Source organism: Haliaeetus leucocephalus, unplaced genomic scaffold (assembly GCF_000737465.1).
Source record: "Haliaeetus leucocephalus isolate CR32 unplaced genomic scaffold, Haliaeetus_leucocephalus-4.0 Scaffold339, whole genome shotgun sequence".
Taxonomy (NCBI): Eukaryota; Metazoa; Chordata; class Aves; order Accipitriformes; family Accipitridae; genus Haliaeetus; species Haliaeetus leucocephalus.
This window is the reverse complement of record NW_010972775.1, coordinates 13,577,749-13,589,277: the sequence shown is the minus strand read 5'-3', so window position 1 is coordinate 13,589,277 and position 11,529 is coordinate 13,577,749. Positions and strand designations below refer to the sequence as shown.

At 36.8% G+C, this 11,529-nt stretch overlaps 2 protein-coding genes across 2 annotated transcripts in view; one reads left to right on the top strand and one right to left on the bottom strand.

Moving 5' to 3' along the window:
• The window catches only part of EFTUD1 (elongation factor Tu GTP binding domain containing 1), an 81,091-nt gene extending 80,969 nt beyond the window's left edge, over positions 1 to 122 (bottom strand). Inside the window, exon 1 of the mRNA XM_010571934.1 lies at positions 61 to 122. The gene's annotated coding sequence lies outside the window, so the exon portion shown is untranslated. The remainder of the gene's footprint in view (positions 1 to 60) is intronic.
• A 115-nt stretch (positions 123 to 237) lies between these two features.
• FAM154B (family with sequence similarity 154, member B) lies at positions 238 to 10,582 on the top strand. Its single transcript, XM_010571933.1, has 4 exons — positions 238 to 278; positions 6,345 to 6,524; positions 7,729 to 7,931; positions 9,600 to 10,582. The coding sequence occupies exons 1-4, from the start codon at positions 238 to 240 to the stop codon at positions 10,580 to 10,582; spliced, it is 1,407 nt and encodes a 468-aa protein (XP_010570235.1).
• The last annotated feature ends 947 nt before the right edge of the window (positions 10,583 to 11,529 follow it).

Here is an 11,529-nt window from a genome sequence, read left to right as displayed (position 1 = left end):
GCGCGCGTCGCCCCCCGCCCCAAACGGCCCCTCACGGGGAGGGGGAGGGGAGCACCCCACCTTCGCTGCCTCCCTGCGCCGCGCCGCCCGCACCCGGAAGCCCGCGCCCGTTCCGCCCCCGCCCCGCCCCCCGGTGCGTGACGGCGGACGGAAGCCGGCGGAGGACGCCGCCGTTGCCGCGCGACGGAGCGCTTCCTTGGTTACCGCGGCGGAGAGGCGGGGGCGGCCGCAGGGAGCATGAAGCCGCCTCGGTGTCTGTGTGAGATCTGTACCTGCGGGTAAGCAGCCCCGCGGGCCGCCACCGTCTTCGGGCCCCCGGGAGGGTGTCCCCCCAGGAAGATGGCGGCGGCTCCCCCTCAGCACTCCGCGCCCTCCCAACGCCCCTCATCTCCCACGCCCCCCACAGCCCTCACCCATCCCGGGTTGCGCGGGGCCCCCCGCCGTGCCTGGCCGCGGCTACCGTTTCTAGCAGGCGGAAGGCAGAAACTGGGTAACGTTCCCATTTCAACAGTTTCTGCCTTCCCTTCTTTCTAGAAGGGATTTTCGCAGTACGTAGGAAGTAATACGTTTACGTTTAAATCAGGTAGGGGGGAAAGCAGATCTTAAAATAGAGAAGAATGGAGACGGTCTTTCAAGGCCACCTAGACTAAACCTCAGGATCAGGCAAAATTTTCCATAAAGCAGAGCCAGCTCTCACTGAGGGGCTGCAGCAAAGGAACCTTCAGAAGAGTTCTGGCTAAATCAGCCTTGACAGAAACCTGCGCGAGCACTACGGCCTTTAAAATAGATTTAATATATCTGCTGCCTTTCTAGCATCACATCCAGTAGTACTCTCCACCGTGCAGGAAAGCCCCACTATTTCTTTACGTTCAATGATCCCATACGGACACATGTAGTTCGTCATTGTACTACAGCCTCTTTGGCCCAGGGAGGCTGGCATAAAAGGGTACAGCAGGCAGTTTTTTGGTTTAAAATTACTATTACAGGTCTATAAGCAATATTAGCAATACCATAGGTAAAAAAATTCACAAGTCAGGTTTCCCAAAATCACAAGGGATTTAAACCTTGCAAAATTCATCTATATATGTTTATAGGTTTGGAGTCATTACTGTTAATATTTTCAATTTCTTCTCTATTTAAAAAAAAAACCACAAAAAAACAACCCAGAAAAATAATCATCCTAGGGTTCTCCTCCTAGGATTCAAAGATTCAGTCTTTAATATTAAAAAAAAAAAACAAACAAAAACAGAACCAAAAAAGTCTAACAACTACATACAAGAAGAGTCATCATAAGATCACAAGAGTGTGATCACCAACTTGTGGAAGTACAGGGCCAACCCTATGGTTGCACCATGAACTACAGGTTTCATTTTGAGGTTTGTATAGCAGACACGCTCCTTATGTGTTTTTATACAGGAAGTCTCTCTATCTGTTCATCAGCCACTCTTTTTTTTTTTTTGATCTGTAGACAGAGATGAGAGGCAGGCAGTATGTAAAGCTTCTCATGTTCTTTTTGGCCAAGACTGTGGGTGTAGTTTGCCCCATAAATTTGTTTCAAAAGTCCTAGATTAATGAAGACTTGGAACACATTGTTTTCATGATGAGATAACAAATCTGGCTCAGGCTCAAGTATAAAGATGGTGAGATAACACAATCTGACAGCACAAAACAACTCCACTGAAAATTCTCGATTAAAAAAAACAGTTTAATAGTATGAATAATTGAATAAAACATGCACAAAACTTATGGTTTAAAATAAACATCATTGAAGTTTTTATAGTCAATAAAATCGTAAGCCATTATTGGTTTAAGCAGTACATTGTGTTTGCTTCAGTGTAATAGTGTTTCTGTTTTTAGGGGAAGACTGGTAGCTTGGCAATGTTACCTGGATATTGTAACGCATACACATCTTAGAATAGATTTCAAAGCGAAGATATAATATTTTGTAGAAGTTACTTAGCAATTTGTGGGAAATTTTGTGGAGATACTATTACTGTTTAATTCTAAATAATAAAATAGAAGGAAACAATCTTTCCTAGCTGTTTACAGAAGAAAAAAAACACTCGGAAAAATTTTACAAATACAGGGAAGGAAAGTCAGTAAGACAAGAACTTCATTCTGCTTTCTCTTTACAGGGAAATGAGAAGAGCCTGCAAAATTCCAGAATGACCTTTTTTGCATTGTAACATACACAGTCCACTCATTAGAGGCTCACATCAGAGTGCTAGTGTTCATACTTAGGGGTTGCAGTCCTGGGCTCTTAAATCAAATAATTGTTACAAGATTTTTAAGAATATTTTCAATAGATTCCTTATTAAACTGAATCACTTTCCATGCCTATTAGGTGATCTTTTTCAAAATCAGCAAATAATCATAATGCCAAAAAACACTGGAAGTGTACCTGGTGCTGAGCATGCTCAAAGATCAATTTGCAAAATAGGTCTAATGCTGGGGACTTCTCCATTTTTAATAACTGACATAATTTCTAGCCTCTTGAGCCTAAGACTTTTAGGACTTTTGCAGTAGCATAAGATGCTGCCAAGGCAGTATGATGATCATTTTCAAGCTGCTATGGTAGAAACATGAGTTTGGTTGGAGGGGGTTTTTTAATACACCACAAAAATGTTCTCAAAACTGCATTGTGCAGTGTAATGGCTAGATTCTGTATTGTTTCCCAAGATACTACAGATCCATTTCTTATTTTAGAGGTGGTATATTTTTAATGTGGAGAACGTATGAGCTAGTCTTACTTGGGGTTGGATCCATAAAGAGAAGGAATTTTTTTTTTTATTTAGTTATTTGCCATAGGTTCCAAATGTGTTAACTTAATACATGAGAAAAATTAGCCCTGCTAGCAAGTACAGTCAGGCTTCAGATCACTGGCTCAACAGAAATGTCTAACAGCAAATACAGGATGTTAAATCTGGCTTCCAAAAGAAGAACAAGGCCTCTGAGGTAGATGTACTCACTGCACTCAAGAATAGTATTTGTCTGCTGTAATAGATAATCATAGCATACAAAAGCATAGAAGTATAGTTTTGAGATATAAACTACTGCTTTATCTTCTCAGTCTGACAGCTTTCCCCATTTATTGCACTTTTGTTATTATCATAAAAATCTAGATTCCTGAATAAATGTAAGTTAAAAGGAAAGATTTCTTTAAAATATGGGATATTTAAGCCTTCACACTGACCACACATAAATACATGCAAACCCAGTAAAAACTTCCAGGTCTTCTGTCAACACTAGGAAAGCAGACGACTCTCAAAAATACAGTGTCCCTACATAATTTCTGTCTTTTACATAACTTCTGTCTTTCAGCCCATAGCGTGTGCACTTGCAGTTAAAAAATAAAAACTTTGAGTTGTGTTGTTTTGGGGTTTTTTTCAATAAGTTTTTTATGATGATAAACATTATTTTTTTCTCATTAATAGTCTAGTTCTCTGGGAGAAAAATGTTTTGTAGGAAAACTTCAGGGGTCTTCCTAGCATTGTATAAAAAACAACTGTATGTATGCCAGATCCTAAATAAGTGAAATTCAGCATCATTCTGTTAAAACAATCAGAGCAACAGCATTTGGCACTAGGGAGCTCATATACTGTCAATTTTATTTAGCTGACATTCTGTTCAGGCCTTATGCAAGCCACAAGATAGTTAGTCTCCCTCAAAGAAGGGAAAGAATAATAATCCATCAAAGCAGGCATCAGCCAGTCATGGGGGAAGGCATATTCTCACCAAATTCATTTTAATTATCAGTAACTCTGGGGTTGAACTTAAGGTAACTACAAGTAACAAGCTTAAAGTAAACAGTGACTCAAAGAGTTCTGGCCAAATTGTAAGCAACATATTTCATTTATCTGAGCTGTAATCTGTCATCTTTGATGATTCTTAGCACTGTATCTCTAAAGAACTGTGATGCCCTATGTAATCAGTTTTATGAAGTTATTATCTAAATGAAAACTTTTGGTTTAGCAGTTGGACAACATCCAAAAGTAGATTTATCAGTTAACCAAAAAACACCTAATCTTTTCTCCAAGTCAAATTCACATTGATATTAAGGTAATTTTACATTGCCTTTTAGGCCCACTGAAAGTTCCTTCACAGTACAGAGTAGGATGTAGGATCTTCCTGAACAGTCTCATCTGAATCCAAGTAATTTTGTCCATAGTTAGAGGCTGTTCATAATTATTTCTTATGCTAGAAATTACTGGGATAAAGAACATTTTTTATTCAGAAATGAATTCTAATGCAATTACAAAAACTTCATTCCTTGGAGAGATATGTTAGATTACTTTCACCTCTGTGTTGAATCTACCAAGAACTACAGGGTCACTCTGCAAGTAATTATTTTTCGAGTATCTGTTTCTGTTTGTAGCATGACCATTCAGCAATATGGGGGATATACTGACAATATTGCTTAGACAATACTGAGAGTTAAGTCCTTAAAGACTGGTGACACCAGAACAGAGAAGGTGTTTTGTTTGGTGATTGGTCTTCTGGACCAGCTTAAGGCAAACTGAATGAAGTTTTTGCAGATGAATATTGTTTGTTTCAAACTCCTTTGAATTGTATGCCTAAAATACGTGAAGAACTTTACAATTTGATACCCTGTATTTCAATTAGCTTTCAAAACATATATTCAATGATTTTAGTTTCTGCTTGGCTGTTACTTTTAGATGCTACATGACACAGCATATGCTGTTTATACTTAGTGAAAAAAAATATTACTAAGGTGGTAACTGAATTTAATGAAAAATGTAGTGGCAGGCAAGCACTGTGCTGAGAAATAGCATGTGCTTACCTCCTTGTTTTCCTACCCTTCCTGTTCTTTCCCTCTTCATTGTTTTTCCTTTCTCTGCTGTGTTCTTAATAGGTCTCTCAATTGTTACTTGACTATCCATTGCACCTTGATTGAAAAGGAATAAGCACCTGAGGCTTTGAAAGGATCTGGCATCTTAGACAGAGCTACTTCATTTCTCATTTATTGAACTACTGAGCTGGCAAAGTCAGGCAGCCCAAACTATTACCAGCTTTAGGGATCTCCAGTTCCAGATAACTTCTTTTAGTGTATTTTTCATTTTACTTTTCCCAGCAGGAGTCCTTCATGTCTGTTTCTGTATTCTGTTTTACCTTGCTTTAATTTATTTTTTTCCTTTTTGGTATTCGGTGCTAGCTAAATTTCTCTGCAGACCTTTGAACTATTCCTTGGGTATCTAGCTTCCTGAAACTTGAATTTATTTGTACCCAGGAAGAGCTGTACACTTTTACTCTTCTTGTTCTTCAGTTATTTTTGCTTTTCATGTACAGAATTTACAAGACTTGTTTATTTTAAAAGTTATTTCTTGTTATTTCCCTTTGCTTATATCTGAACCAGTATTGCAAGTTGCCAGCCACAAGTAGGAGGAACACCTTTCATTATATGTGTCCTTAAAGGAGAGATTAAATAATAATCACGTCAGCTGAAATAAAATTTTAAAGCTGTGCTTGAAACAAACTACCAAGGAGATATGTGTGTTATGCAAATTAGAATGAATATAACAAGATTTTCAAAGCAACGTAGAAAATAATATGTACATTTTAATTTCATGCATAATTTACACAAAACGAACAAGGTGTAAGTAATAAATTAAGTCATGATATACCTCAACACCTTTTAACACAACGATGTCATTAAAATAGGCATCAATGACAAGCAGGTGTGATTGAAATAAAACCTATTAAAAAAAAGAGATGTCATTACTTCTAAACAAACCTAGCTTTTTGGATAAAGGATTTAGTCAGTCCTTGAAAAAAAAAGGGTTGAAAAGTCAGAAATGGCCTGCAGAGCACTAGAAATACAGATGAGATTTCACACCACTAAAATTTTAATCAAAAAGGGTTAATCAAGAGTTGTGGTGAAAATAGGTGAGCAGATGCACAGAAATAAAAAGACAAGCGATGAGGAAAAACAGTAAAAAAGAGACAATATGAGAGGAGAAATGAAGCATGGTTAGTTATTTTTACAAATAAAACTAGTAATATCATTAAAGGTTAAAAAAAGAGAGGAAAGTGCATCTTGGTGGTAGCATCACTTAGAGGACTGAGACCAACTCTATCCTTTCTATTCCGTACTAAGGACTAACCCGCATGCTGATACTGTTTATTACTGTGTTAGTATACTGGGCTCTGGGACCTGTGCCATCAGCACAATATTTTGTGTTTTTATCCTTAGAAAAGATTTTAAACTCAAGCTACTAACATTGTTCAGTCTTCCCCATTTGTTATTCACTCCCAGTAGATAGGGTATGGGTTTTCCCCTTAAATGAAACTATTCAAAATGATATCATCTGATGTGTTTTACCCAGGCGCCATCGCTGCCCTCATAAACCCACAAGGATTTATGATAATGGACAACAGCCATGCCTCACAACAGAGTATGTGGAAAAATACCCCAAGTACAACAACATCTCTCCTCCTCGGAGCCTTAAGCCGAAACAAGAGTACCAAGTGCATCGTGGGAGAATGGAAGGAATTACAACATTTAAGTAAACATTTTGAAGCAATGTGTTTTACAATTACTCTATAAAGTTTCTCATGCTTTCTCTTTTAAGGGGGGACTGAACATTGTATTGCAATCTTTTTCAAAGTGCAATCAGTGCATTTTTTACACTTTTCACATATTTAAAAGTATAAATTTTGAGTGTAGAAATACAGTTACCACAAAAAGATCATAAAAAATAGTGAAGCACGTATACAACAAGATTTGCATTCTTTAACCTGTAAAGATAATCTAAAATTTTTGTCCTTGTTTTCAGCCTGTTTTGGAAATCTAGGTCTCATCGAGCCCAAAAAAAGCTGACAAGCTGAGGAACTTCTGTAATACATGTGTGGAATCTGAGATAGTGGGAAAATGAAACCTTAAGAAAAAGGAACAGGGATTATTTTATTCAGACAGTTCTAAATTGTTAGGAGTTTGAAGAAAGCCAACTGTAAAGGGGTTTAGTAGGTCTGTCCTGTCAGTGCACAGACTGATGTTAAGCTTATGAAATTGAGCATCTTTCAAAGAGTAAGAAAAATACATCACTCATTCATTATTAATAATGTGACAGGAGCATAAACCTTTACTTTTTCCATTATTGCTTTTCTTTTAAGCTACAAGGGAAACAGGTGAAACTTCTTTATTTGTTTATTAAAAAAACAAAAGGGATATACATAGAAAGGCCAAATGCCATTCTACAAGATTGGTTGTATACTGCATATACTATTTAAACACTTACATATGTAATATACACCCTTTTCATGAAATGTGCCCATATAAAAACAGTGAAATGCTGTTTCTGATTATATTCGATTCTCCTCATGCAATTAGTAAATGCTGCCACCTGTAGCAGTGTGATCTTTGCTCTGCTTCTGCTTTCTGGATCATTTCTTTGTAAAATTGCAGCAACTTTTTCTAGTCTCCTTTTGGATATTTTAAAGAATATTTTTAAACTGGGATTGAGACTCGGACTGTTGAAAAAGTTGCTTCACCATCTACCTTTGAATAAAGGCTCTATCATGCATCAGAGACCCTAGATTTATGTACTATGGTTTTCGTTCCTCCTTGCTATCCCTTTAACATATGCCATCAGACTGATTTTTCAGAGTAAACATTGTAAGTTGTTGTTTTTCCATATAATGGAAAAAATGACAAAATGACTGCATCAGAAAAAAGTTTTTTAACCAGTGTTTCCTTTTTCCCCAATTCAGATCTGATTATTTACCATATGATATTGTGAAGCGACCTTTTCAGGTACAAGAAGAACATAAAACAAAGACGGGAGAGATAGAACTGGGAACCACATACCAGAGAGATTATAATGCTCATAAAATACAACCAGTGACATTAGTAAAACCTCTAGAGAGAAAACACACTACAGGAGGAAAATTGGATACCATACCAACCTATCAAGGTAATAATAAATGCCAGCTTTAGAAAGAGAAATAACCAAGATGAAGGTAGTATTCTGAATTATCTATATTAGAAACTGGATTTCTTAGTTTGGGCCAGAGAGTAAGATATAAGAAAAAGGAGGTGATAATGCCTTAAGATGTTCAGCACTCCAGTTGTTTAGAGCTGACATTTATTCGTTATAAACGAAAAGCCTTCTCAAAGGTTTTCTTGGCTAAAAGGAGAGAAATTCTAACGTACGCTTGCTTAGGCTATCTCAGACAAAAGTTGGTTGTAATTAAAGTGGCAATATATGTTTCAGATAGTTTTAGCTCATGTAACACATGTTTTTCCACAGAGTAGGTCAAAAGTTGATTTTAGATTTGTCTTGTATACCATGTAGCTTGCATATCATCCTAGTAATGATCTGGTTTGACACAATGTATTCTATTACAATGGTCAGCACAAAGGCACTAAATATCCTTTTAAGTCATTCTGGCACGTGACCTTGATATACTTTATACCAGTAGAAAATTTTATACATAAAATACGTTACTGAATTTGTTACATGTACTGCATTGTAGCCCCAGTTAAAAGTAAGTAGAAATAAATGATGACATATGATCTCCTACAGTGATGAAAATCAAGCTGTTCATGATTATGAGGGCCAGTGGTATTGAAAAGATACCAAGATACCAGGATAACAAGAATCAGACATGGCTATTAAAAGAGGAAGTTAGAATACTTGGTGCAAAATGAGCAGAGGGGAGAGTGCAGTGACAGAAAAGGTTGGAAGGATAAAATTTGGGAAAAAAGGCTCTTAAAAAAAAACAACAACAGTTATATTTCACTAGCTTCTTTAAGCTTAGGCCTATGCTAGATAGAAATGCATTTATATAAATACATTCTATTTATATTTATTAATTGTAAATAATTTATAAGGAAATTTAAATATTTCTATTTAGCCTACATGTAAGTAGTAGTTAGCAAATAATGAATAACTTAGCCTAGTCTTAGCATACAACTAAGACAACATGCAATTGCTTCATTTAAAATGTATGTTAGCAGTTCAACAGAGAGTAAGGATCAAGGAGTGAAAAAACACTGAAGCTGAATTAAGTACAGTGATTGCAAGACAACAAATTGATTTCAACTGCCTGTGAAGAGGTTTAGACTGAACAGTAAGTTTTGTAACCATAGCAAAACAGTGTGTTACTGAAAAACCCAAGAAGGAAAAAAAATCCCAACAAGCTTTAAGATGATGTAATGTTGATATGGAAATTTTGAGAGAGAATTCTCCCAGTCAGTAGTACACATGACCCATTGACCTATAAGGTTCCTTTCAGTCTTGTATATTTGCATAAACTTCCAAGTAAAATGTAAGATATTGTATATAAAACCTGCATATGGCTATTTTCTATATAGAACACACACTAAATATGTACATGCAACATTTTCTTTTTCCTTGAGGAAATATTCAAAACAGGGCATCATGAACTATGTCTGTTTTTATCACACCAATAATAGAAGACAGTTTTGTCATATCACAAACATGCAGATAACATTTATCATTCTCACATCCATTTTCTTTGTTTTGCAAGATTTAACACCAGAAGAATTTGGCTTAATTTTAAAGGAATGGTCTTAAGTAATAACACTTGTATGGTGAAGTTTTGTTTTTGCCTTAAAGATGACTATAGGTCATGGGAAGTTCAAAGAAGGGAACCTAGTAAGGTGGAGCATATATACCACCCACCTACAGAGAAGTTTGGAAATTCTACTACGTTTCAAGATGACTTTGTTCCTCGGGAACTGAATCCCAGGCAAAGTTTTAAACCTCCTTGTGTAGCCAAGCTTTCAGATGTGCCTTTTGATAGTGCTACTAGCCATCGCACTTCTTATATTGTTCATCAACTGGAACCAAAATTCATAAGATCAAAAGAACAGTACAAGCCAAGCAACCAACCCTTTGAAGATCTCACAACCCACCGGAATGATTTTAAAGGGCTACCTGGGCAACTTGCAAAAAGCTGCAAGCCTGAAAATGCAAAAGTCGGATCCAATGCTTATTTTAATGGAGTCACTGAATTCCAGGATCGTTTTCAGCCATGGTTGGTCTCCTTGCCAGAGGTGCACAAAAGAAAAGAGTACATTCCACCCCCAGGCAACATGGATTTTAACTCCACAAGCCATCTTGATTACATTAAGCACGACATTTCTCCTGCTGTCCCCATAAGACCAGTTTCTAATGGGAGAAGAACCAATGCCCCTTTTCAAGGGAATACTACTACGAAAGAAGACTTTAAAGCTTGGGGCAGCTGTCGGCAAGAGATTACTAAGAAACAACAGGAAATTCCAAGACCCACAGGAAAATTTTATGATTTAACTACATTCAAATCTCATTACATACCACATCAGATCATTCCAGCTCAAAGTTTCAAACCTGTACATGCTGTAGTTCCTAATTCAGCTCCTTTTCAAGATGAAACTATGTATCGCACAGAATATACTCCAAAGAAACAAGAGATCTGCCCAGCAAATTATCCATCTCCTCCAGGTTATGTCTATGTAAACACAGATTCTCATGGTCACAAATTCTTCCGCCAGCTTACTCCAGAATTTTCTGAGTCAAATAGTAATCCTATTCCAAAGGAAGTAGCTGTTGTGTCATAATACTTAAATGCAGTATTTCAAGCTCCCTGGTGAAATAATTGGAATCCTACTTGTTAATTTTTTCTTTAAATAACACTGAAAGCAAATTAAATAATGCAAATTCTGCTTTTAAAAGCATTTAAACTGATAGCTTGAAGAAAATCAAAGCAAAACCAGAAGTTTATTACAAGACTAATAAAGATTTGCCCATTTTTATAGGAATAATACACCTTACATGGCATCTATGCTTTTTTTGATCATGCATTCCAGTTTCCTTGACTTTCCAGATTTCATTATGCTCCATCTCAAGCATATGTATTGTACATTAATTCTTTCAGATTTTCTGCAAATCAAATGATTGTATTTGCAAAATAGAAAGTATCTTTTGATAACTTCTGTTTCATAGTAAGCAAATAATGCTGTAATAACCTAAATAATTAGTTCATCAGTCCAGTTTTTCATCTCATCAATATTTCAAGTAATCTGATAAGAAGATTTTTTTTTTCTTTATATTTGGCTGCCCAAATCATAAGATAGCATCCCATGACACCTAGGCATTTCTAAAAACCTGGTTTTAGCTTTAGTCATCATTACTTTTCCTTCATTCAGTTCTGAGGAGAGTATAAAAGTCACACTGTAATTTCTGATAGCAATTAACAAGAAGTACCCTTGCTCTTTTTCTGTACACATACTTGAAATCGCTCAGACATAAAAAGGAGGTCATCAGACTCTGTTTCCTAATTTCCGTGATAGTGCTTTTTCAGCCTTACTTCCAAAGGAAACAAAGCTGATGCAAAGCTTTGGACACACCGACACAGTTTAGTGTGTGTCCTCCCCACTTGAGTAATTTTTAAACCCAGTGTGCAAATTCAACCATATTTCACAAAAAGATTTCACAGATTATTGGTTTTCGAGTTTCTAAGGTAGATGGTGAGGAAGCAGAGAGAATCAGGCTCAAAAAATTAACA

Bases quoted from the DNA above. Each gene is read 5' to 3' on its own strand.
- FAM154B (XM_010571933.1), top strand. From the start codon at position 238: ATGAAGCCGCCTCGGTGTCTGTGTGAGATCTGTACCTGCGG. The intron at 279-6,344 runs GTAAGCAGCCCC...TGTTTTACCCAG, and splicing joins TGTGAGATCTGTACCTGCGG to GCGCCATCGCTGCCCTCATA. The intron at 7,932-9,599 runs GTAATAATAAAT...TTTGCCTTAAAG, and splicing joins TACCATACCAACCTATCAAG to ATGACTATAGGTCATGGGAA.